Source organism: Echiichthys vipera (assembly GCF_963691815.1).
Source record: "Echiichthys vipera genome assembly, chromosome: 7".
Lineage (NCBI taxonomy): Eukaryota > Metazoa > Chordata > Actinopteri > Perciformes > Trachinidae > Echiichthys > Echiichthys vipera.
Genome location: NC_139832.1, coordinates 5,266,628 through 5,283,529, shown reverse-complemented (window position 1 = coordinate 5,283,529; position 16,902 = coordinate 5,266,628). Strand labels below are relative to the sequence as shown.

The 16,902-nt window shown below is 40.1% G+C and overlaps 2 protein-coding genes across 2 annotated transcripts; both read left to right on the top strand.

The window, feature by feature from the left end:
- Window positions 1-817: 817 nt before the first annotated feature.
- Window positions 818-2,759, top strand: LOC310949761 (alpha-1,3-mannosyl-glycoprotein 4-beta-N-acetylglucosaminyltransferase C-like; the record flags this gene model as incomplete). Its single annotated transcript, XM_083917309.1, has 3 exons — window positions 818-937; window positions 1,371-1,518; window positions 1,594-2,759. 3 exons carry the CDS (start codon window positions 818-820, stop codon window positions 2,757-2,759), a joined length of 1,434 nt encoding a protein of 477 aa, XP_083773435.1.
- A 2,472-nt stretch (window positions 2,760-5,231) lies between these two features.
- Window positions 5,232-15,765, top strand: rnf141 (ring finger protein 141). The gene is made up of 6 exons (XM_083916238.1): window positions 5,232-5,295; window positions 8,118-8,321; window positions 9,355-9,463; window positions 10,495-10,676; window positions 11,937-12,044; window positions 12,721-15,765. Exons 2-6 carry the CDS (start codon window positions 8,185-8,187, stop codon window positions 12,869-12,871), a joined length of 687 nt encoding a protein of 228 aa, XP_083772364.1. The 5' UTR covers window positions 5,232-5,295; window positions 8,118-8,184; the 3' UTR covers window positions 12,872-15,765.
- The last annotated feature ends 1,137 nt before the right edge of the window (window positions 15,766-16,902 follow it).

Below are 16,902 nucleotides of genomic sequence, written 5' to 3'. Positions count from 1 at the left end.
CCGTGTTTCCTGTCTCTATCTCCAGATAAACAGCATCACCGACCTTTTTTAACCACATTTTCTCTGGTTTGGCTCAGCTACAAACACAAAAACCCTGATCCAACAGCAGATCCTTTCACTGCCGAGTCTGTTTGTAACCTTTTAGACTACAGACAACGTTATATTGGTTAGCTTTCTGTTAGCTGACTAATTGATTCATTATCTAGTTGTTCCTGTATCGTCTTTTATCACCTGTTCTCCTGATTAAAGCAGACGACGAGCTCTTTGTCATTCACAGGAACATTCGACTAATCCTCCATATTAATGTCACAACCCAAGTGTCCACAAGGGTTAAATAAATAAACATGTAGCTGTCCATGTGTACACACTCTTCATTCATTCATTCATTCATCTTCAACCGCTTGTCCCTGTCGTGGTCGCGGGGGGCTGGAGTCGATCCCAGCTGACATTGGGCGTGAGGCGGGGTCCACCCTGGACAGGACGCCAGTCTATTGCAGGGCACATAGAGACAAACAGAGACAGACAACCATTCACACCTACGGGCGATTTTAGAGTCATCAATGAACCGAACACGTGCACGTCTTTGGACTGTGGGAGGAAACCGGAGAACCCGGAGAAAACCCACGCAGCCACGGGGAGAACATGCAAACTCCACACAGAAGGGCCACAGTCGGGATGCAAACCTGGAACCTTCTCGCTGTGAGGCGACAGTGCTAACCACTACACCGTGTAGCCCTTGTACACACTCTTGTGCGTCCTTATTTAAGTTTTAACGACCGTATTTCTGTTTTGATTTCCTGCAGTGATATTGAGGCTCATGTGGAAGTCCGTGGACAAGATGAGGTGTTTCAGGAAACGCTCCGTGTTCCCCTTCCTCGGCTTCCTCATCACCTTCCTCCTCTTCTTCAACCTTTACATGGACGATGGATATGTGCTGGTGAGATTTCTCCCCGTTTTCTACATTTCTAATTAACCAAACAGTCAATCCAGTAAAGGAGAAAGTAACAAGCAGATGAATCCATAATGAAAATAATCAGTAGTTAATCGTTTAAAGTGTGTTTTACTTCAACTACACCAGTAAAAGCCTCCATTTATATTAATGCATGAGTAGTAATAGCATATTGCACAATGTACAAATAGTAGTTTATGTTTCTTAAATATGATATAATATAATTCCTGTCACAGGGGCAATTTTACTGCATTGAGTACTTTTACCTCTAAGTACATTTCCCAGATTCTACTTTGTCCTTGTCTTGTACTTGAAAACAGCATTTTCACAGTGTGGTTTTAGTGCTTTTACTTCAGTAAAGGATCACTATATTTTCTCCACCACTTGCTTTTTATTTCATTCTTGTTATTTGTAATTTTAGGAGGCAGAAAAAAGACAGCTGGGAGAAACGCTGATGCATCCTGCGACCTCTGAGAGATACGTCCACACATTCAGAGACCTGTCCAATTTCTCTGGGACCATTAATGTGACGTATCGCTACCTCGCAGGAACTCCTTTGCCACGCAAAAGTAGGTATTTCCGCCCCAGTGAAACTACTCTGACGTGAGCTTTGGTGCAGTGACTAAAGGGATTTCTGTTCACAGAGTATCTCACCATTGGTTTGTCGTCTGTCAAGAGGAAAAAGGGGAATTACCTCCTGGAGACGATCAAATCCATCTTTGATCAGTCCAGTTATGAGGAACTCAAAGAGATCGTCGTTGTGGTCCACCTGGCAGACTTTGACCTGGTCTGGTGTGAGAACCTGGTGCAGGAAATCACTAGGAAGTTTGCCCACCACATCATAGCCGGACGCCTCCTGGTGATCCAGGCTCCAGAGCAGTATTATCCATCTCTGGACGGGTTGAAAAGGAACTACAACGACCCGGAGGACCGAGTCCGTTTCCGCTCCAAGCAGAACGTGGACTACGCGTTCCTCCTCAACTTCTGCACGAACCTCTCTCACTTCTACATGATGCTGGAGGACGACGTGCGCTGCTCCAGGAACTTCCTGACAGCCCTGAAGAAGGTGATCACCTCCAGAGAAGGTTCCTACTGGGTGATGCTGGAGTTCTCCAAGCTGGGCTACATCGGGAAGCTGTACCACTCCAGAGACCTGCCACGTCTGGCTCATTTCCTCCTCATGTTCTACCAGGAAATGCCCTGCGACTGGCTCCTCATCCACTTCAGAGGTCTGCTGGCCCAGAAGGACGTGATCCGCTTCAAGCCCTCGCTGTTCCAGCACATGGGCTACTACTCCTCTTACAAAGGAGCAGAGAACAAGCTGAAGGACGACGACTTCGAGGAAGACTCCATAGACATTCCTGACAACCCTCCTGCCAGCCTTTACACAAACATCAACGTCTTTGAAAACTATGACGCCACCAAGGCTTACAGCACTGTCGATGAATATTTCTGGGGGAAGCCTCCGTGCACGGGAGATTTCTTCCTCATAATCTTTAGTAAATCAACTCAAATCAGCAGAATTAAAATAGTGACGGGCACAGAGGACCGACAAAATGACATTCTTCACCACGGAGCTCTGGAGGTCGGACAGAAGTCTGTGGACACTAAACAGGGGAGGCAGTGCACGTCGTACATCACATTAGGAGAGTTTAAAGGCGGGAGCATCGAGGTCAACAACGTGGACCACAAGATCGGCTTTGACATCGAGTGCGTACGAGTCGTCATCACTGCCAGTCAGAAAGAATGGCTCATCATAAGAACTATCAGTTTATGGACCACACAACCCGTGAGTCAGTTTAAAAAGTAACACAGGAGGGTTTTAAAACATCATCCGTGTAAAGTTCTCATTTGGGATGCAAGTTCATTTTGGACTTTACTTCTGGACAAATATGTGTTTACGGGATTCAAAGCGATCCATATTTTCTTGGGTTGTTCAGAGATCTGCTGTAAGTTTTCAGTGTGATGTGTTAAAACGACAAATCTGTACACTATGGAGCCTTTATACATATGTTCATTTTCCTAAATCTGTATATAAAATTGTTCATACATGGCTGCTTCCTTGTTTTGTTTTGTTCGTCACAGCGCCTTAAAGAGGCATTACTTTCTCCAAAATGTCGAACTTGACTCAGTAAATGTGCTGTTTTACTGCACTTTTATAACCATGTTACAGACGTCATGAGTCTGATTTTCTCTGTCAGGCATCAAAATTGTATAATTAAGTAAAACAAAATGGCGTTTCAGTCCGATAGCTGTCTTTCACCACGTTCACTTGCGCAAAATATTCAGGGTGGCGTGTGTTTCTAAGTCTAAAAAAGCAACAATGATGAATTTAGCGCTACACTGTTTCCTATATCTAAAATTAAACAATCTTAAAAATATATTTAAGGAATAAAAACTGGGAGGGAAAGTTTTAACAGCTCATCAGACTGTCATCGTTTGTTATTCCGTCATGATTTAAGGTGCGGCCGTCAGCCTGAGGACCTGAAAATGACAGGAAAGTGTGAGAATAAAATAATTCAGTTGTGTCGTCTTTCTCCTACAAATCGACAATTAACCGGCAACATCTTGACAATAATTACAGTATTTGACTCTTTTCAAACTGGAGGTAATCGAATCTGTGTTGGAAAAAGCTTTATGTATGTTGAATGGATGCTGTTGACTTTGTTATAAATAACATAGATTCTGTATTAGAGACACAATTATTATTATTATGGACTCTGGCTTCAGCTTTGGCTTAATTTCGTTATGTGCCCTTTGCTGCCATCTGATGGTCAAATTTAAGATCGACACAAAACTTACACAAACTTATTAACTGAACCAAGAAAGCTCTCGTTTAAATGTGATAAATGTTCCAATTCTTTGTTAAAATGTGCGAAAATAAACCTAATATAAATCGTGTTAAACGGTCTGAAACAATTATAGTTTGACATTATTAAAATAGCTGCCAATATTCACTTTATAAGGCTTGTAAAGTACTTTGAATTGATGGTTGACTACCTGGAAATTTGAGAATAATAATAATGATAATAATGGATTAGCACCTTTTATAACATAAATGCAGCTTTGCAATGAAAACAGGTAAAAACAAGAGCAAAACATCTACAAAGAGACACAAAACAGTCACAGATGCCCAAAATAACAACAAAAATGGGCAAAACAACAACAGAAGTGACCACAAAGAGATACGTTTTCTCTTTATTTGCAAACACTCTCAAACATCATGTGACACAAACAGTTATAGAACATTTTGGATAAAAAATAATAAAATAAAATAATGTTATATAAGGCAGTCGTTTTCCCTTTGAGTTAACATCACAATCTTACATTATGATGACGTGACATAAGTCAACTTAAGAAGACATTTTCTTTTAATTTAACATATACAACAATTCAGACGTGTACAAACATTGAAAAAAGAAGATAAATAAACACGAGGATGAATACATTACAGTAAAACACACACATGCGCGCACACACACACGCGCCCACGCACGCACACGCACACACACACACACGCACACACAAACACACACACACACACACAATTTATATAAGGCAGTCATTTCTCCTTTCAATGAACATTACAATCTTTAATTAAGACATATAGGTAAACTTAAATACCCAATAAAATAAAAAGACAAAGAATAGAACAATAAATAAAGCATAAATAGATGCATACGAATAAATTAAAATTAAAAAGCTAGCTATATTATTACAAAATCTTGTAATATATCAGCAGTTAAAGTACATTTAATACTAATAGTACCTAATTTTATATAAAAATAATTTTATAATACCTGAAGATTTAAATCTTAGACTCAAAATAATCTCAAAATTTAATTTTGAAGGGATTAAAGTTTGGCCGAGATTTGGAGAATTTAGTTTTATGGATATGAACTTTTGTTTTTGTACGACCAGAGACACAATCACGGTAAAGTACCCCCGGCAACTACAAAATAATTTTAACTCATTATTATATAAAAGTGAGTTTAAATTATTTTCTAGTATTTTATATATGTATATATGTATTTTTTAATTTATTTCCACTCATTTTATTCTATTGGCTTTCATATTATTATTATTATTATAATAATTTTTAAAATTAAATGTATGTTATTATTTGTATCCAGTGCGCCTTCTATGTATGTTCAGAGGTGTTGTTATCATGTTTTCTATGCCATGATATTAAAATTAATTAATTTATTTTCCAATGAAAAAATAAAATAAATAAATAAACGAAGTGACGCAGTTCGACGTCATCAAACGGCGCCCCTGTTGTGTCAACACAAACAGAAGCTAACAGTGAAGTTTGGACCCTTAACTCTGATGTTTTTCACTGTTTGGTAAGCAAATAACCTTCTGTTTTTATTTAATTGTTTCACGGCTCGACAGAGGGTCGCATTCACACGTGTTGTCTTTATTTAGAGAGTTTCTGCTTCATTAAATGTTTATTTAACGTCACGTTGCTGCTCGTTAGCGAACTGCTGCTGCTGTTGGGTTTGAATTGGGGTTCTTTGGTGGATAATTACTGAAATGATTTGTGTTTTTAAAACAAGAATAATGCTGTTTTTTTAACACAGTGAAGGGTAACATGTTAAATCTCGTTGTATTTGTATTGAGTTTTGCTTTAATGGCGTCAACAGTTAGCTAGTTAGCTGCTTACAGACGTGTGGACGTTGGTTCTTTAATTAGCCGATGCTGATGCAAATGATAGATGGATAGACGGATAGATGGATAGCCGGATAGATAGATAGATAGATAGATAGATAGATGGATAGATAGATAGATGGATAGTCGGATAGATAGATAGATAGATGGATAGATAGATAGACGGATAGATAGATGGATAGATAGACAGACAGATAGATAGATAGATGAATAGATAGATAGATAGAAAGATAGATAGACGGATAGATAGATAGATAGATAGATGGATAGACGGATAGATAGACGGATAGATAGATAGATGGATAGATAGACAGACAGATAGATAGATAGATAGATAGATGGATAGATGGATAGATAGATAGATGGATAGCCGGATAGATAGATAGATAGATAGATAGATAGATAGATAGATAGATGGATAGATGGATAGATGGATAGATAGATAGACGGATAGATAGACAGATAGATGGATAGATAGATGGATAGATAGATAGATAGATATACGGATAGATAGATGGATAGACGGATAGATAGATGGATAGAAAGATAGATAGATGGATAGATAGACGGATAGATAGATGTAACCTGAGATGCCACAATGAGACCGATATAAAAGCACACCATACAGAAACACCTTGAGCACACACATATCTACAGTGAATATAAAGATATAAAAACATAAAAAAGTGCATAAAATAGAGATTGTATCCAAGGGAAACACTGCACCGGGGGATTATTTGCACGATCACTATAGGATAAAATACAGACACTTATAAAATGAGAGCATGATATGAAGTTATACTGCTGTCAAGATAAGATTTTCCTTTATTGGTCCAAAGGACAAAGGGGACATTTCCTTTTTACAGCAGCAAAGTGGATAGCCGACATAGAGGAACTTCAATAAATTGTAGGAAAATATAGAAAAATATGAACAAAATAACAATATAATAAACAACAAACAATAAAGAACAACAATATATACAATATTTTTAAATATTTTAAATTCACACAAAAATATATCAAAATATTAGTGTTGCACATTGAGATTGAATTCACCCAAGCTACGTATTCACACTGTGAAGGGAACACAGTTAGTGAATATTATTGTCATTATTTCTAATTATTGTTTTTGGTGTGTGTGGTCTACTGGAAGCAGTGCTAAATATGACCCGAACTGACAGGTTGTAGCTCATGCTCAAAACTTGTTTTAAACGAGTAATAAAATAAATCCTGTATACGGGAAAATACAGCAATAAACTAAGTAGGCTTTGCCTGGAAAATGTGAGTACACATGGCTGCTATAAGATATAACCAAAGCCTTTGTCATGAACGGTACGGGGATAACACAAAGAGACTGGACCAAAAGGGAGACACGGACCCGGGATAAAAGGACAAACAAACGTTTTATATAAATGACAAACAAAAAACGTTAAACACTACAGGGTAACAGGAAAACTAGGGACGAGACGGTCGAGGAAAACAGGCACGAGGAAAGGACGGACGATCGGGGAAAGGATAACAACGGTCCAGTGCTGCATGCCTGCTCGGGGTTTAAGTAGTCCTCAGGTGATTAGCGTAACAGGCACAGTCGGCCTGCCATAGTAGCTTGGGGAAAACACGCCGGACCTAGACAACAAAACAAGAGGGAGACACATGCAGGGAAAGACAGACAGAGGGAGACAAACTCACACAAAAGGGAGAGAGGAGGGTACTGACAGAACCGACTCTTGACATCTTTTAGGACATGGGTGTCAAACTGATCCAGTAAAGGGCCGTGAGGTGTGTTCTTGCTTGGTTAGAGTGAAAACCTGCAGCCACACGACCCTTTACTGGATCAGTTTGACACCCCTGCTTTAGGGAATCATAAGATAAGCAGCCGTATCTAATACTTTCTCTCTCTGTACAGAAGTCAGGAGTCTTCAGTTGTTTCTTGGAGGACAAGAGGGTATGAAGTTATCGCAGGCAGAAATATTAAATATAACCCTCAGTACTCCACCTGTTCGCATGGTGGTTGAGTCATTCTGCCGTTTAATTTCAACTGTAATACACCGTCGAGTTTAGGGAGCACTTGAAGGATCATTTACATGCCAGTTGGTTTACTGTGCTAATTAAACAATAATTGAAGTCAGCGTCTCTATTATGTCGACATTTAAAGTTTTAGATCTCACAAATCATCACTACATGTTGACAGTTTATATGTTGTATTACACCACGGTATCTCACGCTCGCTGTTCATTAGCATCTCCTGTCAGATATTTAATAACCCTCATCAGTGCTATAAAAGTCAATTAAAGCTACGTAATGTGATGCACATGTAGTTTGTTTTACATGGCCTCTAGTGGCATTTAGGTGAGAGAGCAGTCAGGTTTAAGATGATAGATTGTTCAGTAATTTGGTTCCTTCCAGTGATTCAAATGCACATGTAGAGGCTAGATTGTCTCAGATAAAAAAACACATTTAGACCCATATCAACTTTGACCTGTTCATTTCCCACCAGGCTCTGCAGAACTGAATGAAGAGCGACCTTCTGCTATTGCTGTTTCTTAAGTGCAGCGGCTGCCAGAATGGGTGGGCAGCTCTCAGGTCAGGCGGTGATGAACCGTCTGCCTGAGAAGCTGGTGAAGCACGCCGGACTGGTACGGGACAGCGGCTACCTAACCTACGAGGAGTTTCTGGCAAGAGTGGCCGAACTTAACGACGTGTAAGTCACAATCTGTTCTGGACACATGGGAATTAAAGATGTTCAACTGTGCAATGACAGAATGTTGGCTTTAGTTATTTAGAAAGGATACCTAGTACCCAGTAAGAGTCCACCATCTTGGAACTGGCCCATCTTATTCTCCAGGCATTAGGCCGTGCGTCTGCAGATTTAATTTGATCTTACTTGCTCTCAGAGATGGAAAAACGACGGTGTTGAGCGAGTGAACAGCACCCTGACTGCAGAGTGCACACAGTAAACAACATGCAGCTGCTCGGACCAGAAACACTCTTTAAAATTCAGGAAAACCATCTCTGTACCTCCTTATTATTTATTTCTGTTACTATATATACTTATCTGTACTGTATGTGTTTCTGTTTCTGTTGTGCTGCTTTAAAAACCGAACCAGTCTATACAGGTGCATCTTATCATATGTGGAGCTGCGTAAAACAAACCGCAGTAGAAATGAAACACAACGGTTTATTGAGTTAACCATACCCTCTTTCTCTTTCTCTCTCTCTCTCTCTTTCTCTTTCTCTCTCTCTCTCTCTTTCTCTCTCGCGCTCTCTCTCTCTTTCTCTCTCGCTCTCTCTCTCTCTCTATATCTATCTATCTATCTATCTATCTATCTCTCTCTCTCTTTCTTTCTTTCTTTCTTCCTCTCTCTCTTTCTGTCGCTCGCTTTCTTTCTCTCTTTCTCTCTCTTTCTTTCTCTTCCTTTATTTCTTTCTCTCTCTTTCTTCCTCTCTCTTTCTGTCGCTCGCTTTCTTTCTCTCTTTCTCTCTCTTTCTTTCTCTTCCTTTATTTCTTTCTCTCTCTTTCTTCCTCTCTCTTTCTGTCGCTCGCTTTCTTTCTCTCTTTCTCTCTCTTTCTTTCTCTCTCTTTCTTTCTTTCTCTCTCTCTCCCTCCCCCCCTCTCTCTCTCCCTCCCTCTCTCTCCCCCCCCCTCTCTCTCTCTCTCTCTCTCTCTCTCCCCATCTCTCTCTCTCTCTCCCCATCTCTCTCTCTCTCTCTCCCTCTCCCTCTCCCTCTCTCAGTACGGCCAAGCTAGCCTCTGGGCAGCAGAAGCACCTGCTGTTTGAGGTGCAGCCAGGTTCTGATGCCACGGCGTTGTGGAAGGTGGTGGTCAGAGTCCTCTGTACCAAGGTGAGACCAAACATGCCAACAAGAGCATCTGCCCACACGTCTGATTTTGTGTTAGAGAGAGATGTTGTGTTTGAAAGACAAATGTGTTTGGAGACGGATGCGAATGGTTACACCAGTTAAGGAGTTTACAGATGTTGGAACATGCACAGGTAAAAGAAAAACCAGCAGAATAAGGTTGGCTTTTAAATCTGCTGCCCCTTCGTCTTGGAGTAATGTTCAAAAGGACCAGAACGTGTCAGAGCTGATTACTGCAGGCGGGATTTGAGTCAAGGATAGAGAAAACAGCACTCTTAGTGTGATTGCCCCTCATTTTTTCACCTGAAATCATTTCAAAACCTCACTCCGCCAGATGGATTGATTCGCATATCCATCTGTGAACTCTTTTGGGAAGGGGCGGAAATACTGGCTGATAATTGGATAAACCATCTGTCTTTCACCAACATACGGGCCAAATCAACCACACAGATCAACACAGCATCGAAGCAAAGCTCAGAAAGTAAACAACATGTCGATAAAGGATATTTTCTGTTTGTGTGACAGGATCAGGATCGTCTTGCGTGGCTAACTTATTCATGCATTATAACTGTTTTTGTACATTTTCTGTGTGTCTGTTCTTTCTTAATTTATTTTAAACAAGGAATCTATAAAATAAACTGTGTGAAGGGAAATACAGCAACAAACCCAAGTATATGTTGTGTGTGAGGAATATAACCAAAGGTATCACAAGCCAAGTGCTCCTAGCTCATACTTTCTCTCTCTGTTCCTGAGTCAGTATTGTTCTTCATGGAGGATCAGGGGGGTATGAAGTTATTGCAGGCAGAAATATTTAATATTTCCTTCAGTATTTCACCTGTGCCCTTCGTGGTTATGTCATCCTGTAATTTAGTTTAAATGGGAACACTGTGGAGCACTTGAGGGATCATTTGTGTGCCAGTTATAACCAAACCGACTCTGCACCAAACCGCCATCACTGGTTAACTCCAACTACATATTCTAGATCGATGCAGTATAATGTCTTTGTCTCCTCTCAGATCAACAAAGAGAACGGTATGGTGGAAGCATCACGCATCATGAACCTGTACCAGTTCATCCAGCTGTACCGTGACATCACCAGCCAGGCTGCTGAGGTGCTGTCTGCGGAGGGCGCCACCGAGGGCCCGTCTGCCCAGCTCTCCTCCACAGAGTCCTGCCAGGCCAGCATGTGGATGGGCAGGTAGGTGCACATGAAGGGGAACCTGAAACAGTTAAAGAGTCCACGACTGTATGTTTCTTTTCACAAGTTTTTAGTGGAAATTTACAGTATAATTTAAATACAAACATACTGATGGCCTTTCTAATGAATGTGTTTCATATTACATTACATCTAAAGAGCCAGTTACCTCCAAGGACCCAACACAGCACAGTACTTTTAGATAAAGTGCTTGAGATTGAGGTTATGTAGGATGCAAAGTTTGCGTACAAACATGAAACATTATTTCTATTCAATTCAGTTTTATTAATAGTGCCAAATCATAACAAAAGTTATCTCAGGACACTTTACAGAGTAGGTAAAGACCACACTCTGTGACTTATTTATGATAAACATAGACCCAACAATTCCCCCGTAGAGTACGGTGGCGTTGAAAACCTTCCCTTTAACAGACAGGAACGTCAGACAGACCCAGCTCTGTGGAGGACGCACATCTGTCTGCACCGGAGAGAGGAAGAAAAGGAGAGAGAAGGAGAGAAAAGACAAAGACAGACAAAAGACAGAGAGACAGACACACTTCCAGAGATGCAAGCAGCCAAAGAGTAACAGTAACTATAATAATATCTATAGTAATGTGAATATGACTGATATGTTATGGCAGTTAATACAGCAGAATAGTAGAAACAAGCAAAGCTAAGGTGATAGATTATGAAAATGATAATTATGACAAACATGATCAATGATGAGTAGCGGCAATAGCAGCTAGACATACCAATAGTGGTGTTTTTATGGCTACAAATTTTATTATTTTATTTTATTTCCCTCTGTCACCTTCAAAACATCAGTTTTTTTGATAGCACAATAACATCTAATTTAATGTGACAAAGAAGATTAATAATCAGTAAGCTGTATGTACTGTGTGTAATGTTTACAAATGTATCATTGACCGCAGCCGTAAGCGGAAAAAGCACCTTTAAAGGTTCTTCGATTAGACCTTGGAATAGGTGTGGGAACCCTGTTTGTACAGCGTAGAAATGCTTTATTCGTCTGGATGAATTCCCATCTAAAGAGGGAGCCGGAACAGGCCGAGGGGATCACTTTTACATTTCCATGCATTTTTATAACACCGCAGGATGTTCACCGCGAGTAAATCCTTTAACTCCGAGATTGATCCAACATCAGGCTTCTCATTCCAAAATAGGATATTCTTATTGAGCAAGCGATGCCTTCCTCCATAAATGCAAATCAAACCTTTCTCTCTTTCCTCCCTGTGTGCCCGTGCAGAGTGAAGCAGCTGACCGATGAGGAGGAGTGCTGCATCTGCATGGACGGGAAGGCCGACCTTATTCTGCCCTGCGCACACAGCTTCTGTCAGAAGTGCATCGATAAATGGTAAAGTGGTGGATTAAAGCTTGAATTTGTTCTCCCCGTGTCTGCGTGGGTATCCTCCAGGTTTTCCGGTTTCCTCCCACAGCCCAAAGACGTGCAGGTGTTCGGTTCATTGATGACTCTAAATCACCCGTAGGTGTGAATGGTTGTCTGTCTCTGTTCGCCTCTATGTGTCCTGTGATAGACTGGCGTCCTGTCCAGGGTGGACCCCGCCTCACGCCTTATGTCAGCTGGGATCAGCTCCAGCCACCCCGCGACCCTGACAGGGACAAGCGGTTGAAGATGAATGAATGATGAATTATTCTATTGCTTTGTAAAGGGTCGCAATTATACAGTTAATTTTATTGTAGTTTAATGTTGGTTAGTTTTCTGATTAGTTGATTCGTTGTTTGGTTTATAAAATGTCAGAAATTAAGGGAAAATGTTGATGTGTGTCCCAAAAGTCAAGTTTACGTCCTGGCTTATTTTGTTCACAACCCCAAGATATTAATTTCAGTGTCATAGAGGAGGAAATAAACCAGAAAATATTCACTTTCAAGAAGCTGGAAAATAGTTGGCGATTAAATTTAAATAGTTGACAACTAATCAATTCATCTTTGCAGCTCTATTTTTCAATTCATGTACATTTGTTCCAGAGCTGTTTTAGTCACCCATGATACATTCTCTTGTGTTTCTGCAGGAGCGGGCAGAGCCGAAACTGTCCGATATGTCGCCTGCAAGTGACTGCTGCCAATGAATCGTGGGTCATGTCCGATATCCCAACAGAGGACGACATTGCCGGCTACATCCTCAACCTGGCCGACGAGGCGGGCCACCCACACAGGCCTTAACACGCAGCACAGCCAATTAGAAATCAAACCGCACTAAGTAGACATGACACTTTCACTGAGAAGGAGATTTCTCCTAAAAAAACACGGAAGAAACCAGCAGGGTTTCATTCTCCTTTTTCTCCTGTTAGTCCGGAAACGAAATCCCAGGATGCTCTTTGTTACCCAAGTGTTGTAGGTGTGGTGCTTTATGGGAACTGTGTGTGATAATACGTTGTCTGAAGTGAAAATTCAGTATTTGTAATATGTAAAAAATAAATGATAATCGAATCATTTAACACACAGAATAACCAAAAGTACAGATCTTACAGTATTTTTTGGGTTGATTTAACCAAGGAGCTTAATCTTAACGTTACCAGGCACTTTATGACGAGAACCCTGATCCTTTCATGTTAATATGAAGGAGACAGAAGCTGAGGCGGAGAGCATGACTCATATACGCATAGCTGTGAAATTAAATGACTCGTTTCACAATTTTGGAAAATGCACTTATTTGATTTCTTGGGGAGAGTTAGATGAGACGGTCGACAGCACTCTCATGGCTGTATGGTAAATATGAAGCTGCAGCTGGTTAGCTTAGCTTAGCACAGTGACTGGAAATAGGGGGAAATCGTTAGCCTGGCTCAGTCCAAAAGTAACAAAATCCACATGTTATGTGCTTGTTTGTACACTTTGTTTTGAGTAAATAAGAAAGAAAAAGTGTTCATCAGTGAGCATCAGAGGTGCTGGTAGATGGATTGTGTTACCACTGGACAGAGCCAGGCTAGCGGTTTCTAATCTTAAGGCTGCATTCACACAGCCTCAGGCTAATTGTCATAGGTTTTTCTGGTGATGGGAGTGTCACTTATGGCGACGCCCTGTTGTGTTCTTTAACCCTTTAATGCACCACAAATACACTCACAATTAGGCTGTTTTTGTCAGATTTTGACATTTCCGACCGCACTTGAAGGCAGCTTCATTTCTTGGAGAAAGAAACAAAGAAAAGAGATGATGGAGGAACTGAGCTCTGTGCTGGAGCTTATAGCAGGAAACAATCAGCTGTTGGACAAACTCCTGAGAAGTTCATTGCTTCTGTTTAGTTATTTTCTTTAAAAACTTTCTTGTGTCAGCGATAGAGGCAGGATGTTTAATGTACGGGACTCTCACGTCACCTCAAAACAGACTGTGACAAGTCTGATCACAGTGGCCCTCGCAGTGTGACATTGGGTTGCATTTCTCCAAAAGCCGAGTCCGCAGCCTAATACTCTGCCCCCTTTCAAAATGAATGGGAAGAATTGCGTTTTACTGGATCGCCTTATCGACTAAGGTAACAAGTTGGCTGTAGCCTTATATAGCCTTAACAGATATGAGAGTGGTATTAATGGTCTTATTTAACTCCCCAACAGAAAGTAAATAAACATTTTTTCCCAAAACGTCGAACTTTTGCTTCAAAGTGCAAATCTAAGACGCAGAGTTTCTGGTAAAACTAGGAAAAACTAATTCATTTTCCACCTGTGAAGCAGTTCTGTCGTCCGTGCAACGTAGCCCTGCATGTTTATATCCCACTGGACGACATGTCGTACGGGCCGTGTCATGTGATCCTGTTATACACTGGTGCTCTGCTCCAGTACAGAACCTGACATAGCGACTTATTCTAGTCTTTTGGGTGAACAGAACTAAATAGTTTTATATGATTTTAAATGACTTGGCTTGCTGTGGTGTCTTCTTCATTGATTATTTCATCTAGGCTATTATCTTTTTTTTACTTTGTGTGTATATGCACACACACACACACACACACACACACATAATATATACGGTATATATATATGTATACACAATTATTTTATTATGTTACTTTACTCTAATTGCTGTAGAAGTACTGTAATTTACACAACAACAACCATTCTTGTCTTTGCTTTGCTCTGTTATGCCTATGATTATAGAATTATTGCAATAGGCAGCTTTTTTAGTTACACAGGAGCTCTTGTATAATTAAGGTGATATATTTATTATTAAAAGATATTTCTAACCTGGTTTCCAGATCCCATAAATCACAGGCATCACTTTTTTAGTTTAAGAGGACGTTCCTGTGATTTATGAGGACTGGATCGACGCAGAAAATGTGAAAATGTATTAATCTTAATTTGATAAATGTGATAAATTTGTATTTTACTTAAATCTGATGCATTATTTTAAGCTGTAAAGGTGTGGAGTGCTAATTTAGTTTGGTTGTGTGACATTCAGCAAGGATAATTTAACCGATCTTTCCAAACATGAGACGGTAACACACTATTTTTCAACAGTATCTCCTGAATATATACTTTAGGTTGGTAATATTGACAAATCACACTTTCAAACCTCTCTTTATCTTTCTTGGTGTTTGTGCACTACAACAACAGAGTCTTTCTCTGTGGTGACGAATATTATCTGACACTGTCAACAACAACAAAACATCTGCAGCAGGAGGAGACTTTCTTCATCTTCATTACGGCTTGGGTCCATTCGAAATGCATAAAACAAAAGTTGTAATGTTAAAGAATGAGCACATTTTCAACACTGAATTGATTGGTACTGTATTATCCTTAGTAAAGATACTCACTTTTTGCACTTTATGATTTTGTGTTACGCTGGATTGAAATAAGGATGTATTTCTAATCATTAAATAATGTCATTTAAAAACAGGCAAAAATAATATATTAAGCAATAAAAACTTTAATGATGTAACATTAATGCCATGTCTTTGTTGGCTACACCATGTGTGCACAGGGAATATTCTTAGATTGCTGTGTGCGCTTTGTGAGTCTCTGGGTCACATTACATGGAAGTTGTTTAAGAAAACAAATACATTTTCCATAAAAAATATATATTTACAAAGTAGAAAAAGCCCTAAAGTCTTATATTGAGAGGTAAAGTTATGTCCTACTGTCCAGTGCAGTAATATTTATGGTGGTAATTTTGAATCACTGAATCATATTAAAGTGTAATTGCGGTGTAAAGTCATCCCATGGTCTTTTTTTCCGCACTTACATACATTAAATAATCCATCGATAGTTTTTTTTTTTTATGTAACAACTATTAATGGAGAAATCTGTGAGAGTCGCTAATAGCTGGACGTGGCTAACATTGATTAGCCCGGGGCAGCACGGTGAAGCCATAAAAACGTCTTTTTTAACCACTAATTCTGCTCAAAATAACAACAAACCTCTGCAGCAGCATGAGAGGAGTCCATACACAGAAAACAAAGCACCAATGGGCTCCTTCCTTTTGGATTGACTTTGGTAATTGACTTGAATGGACTTTACTATGAGAGGAGCTGGTACAGGGGCCAGTAGGTAGGTCTTTAAAACTCTCTTTAAATAAACTCTGGGTTTACTAACTACGTTGTTGCTTTGTTTTATGTGTAAGGACTCTTCTCATGCTACTGCAGAGGTTTGCTGTTATTTTCAGCAGCATTAGTGGTTAAAAAAGACGTTTTAATGCCTTCACCGTACTGCCCCGAGCTAATCAGTGTTAGCCACTTCCGGCTGTTAGGGACTCTCAGGCATATCTCTGTTAACATGGAGAATGAGCAGAGCACCGCCATCTAGTGTCTCAAGATCATAGTCGCAGAAAACAAAACATTTTTCGAACAGTCCAGACTCCAGCCTAGAGGAGACCGGAGTCTGTTTGAGCCTGTTTGAACCCATCCGGCAAATCGCACCATAAAAACAAGTATTAGAGGAGTTTGACTGAAAGTTACCAATAGCCGTCACAGCTTAGTAAACATGAAAGTTAGCTTACCGATCAAGGAGAACCGAGCCATTTATGCGTGCTTCTTAATGTCGTTGAACTCCTTTATCTCAGTCCATCGAGTGAATGCTTGGCCTCTATTGACTCTGTTTTTTGCCCGTCCTCACTCACTCAGCTGCTGGGACAAATAAGCAGCTGCAGGATTGGCAAACTCCATTTCATCCGGTGACAGCCTACAGTAGCTGCACCCAACAACAGACAAACCTGGTAACCCACAATGCCGGCAAAATGTAAACAGAACGTGACAGAAAGGCAAAACCCCT

What these genes read in the sequence shown, in the direction of transcription:
- rnf141 (XM_083916238.1), top strand. Translation starts at nt 8,185, where the DNA reads ATGGGTGGGCAGCTCTCAGGTCAGGCGGTGATGAACCGTCTGCCTGAG. An exon ending in TCAGAGTCCTCTGTACCAAG is followed by an intron (nt 9,464 to 10,494) that starts GTGAGACCAAAC and finishes GTCTCCTCTCAG; the next exon opens with ATCAACAAAGAGAACGGTAT. An exon ending in GCCAGCATGTGGATGGGCAG is followed by an intron (nt 10,677 to 11,936) that starts GTAGGTGCACAT and finishes GTGCCCGTGCAG; the next exon opens with AGTGAAGCAGCTGACCGATG.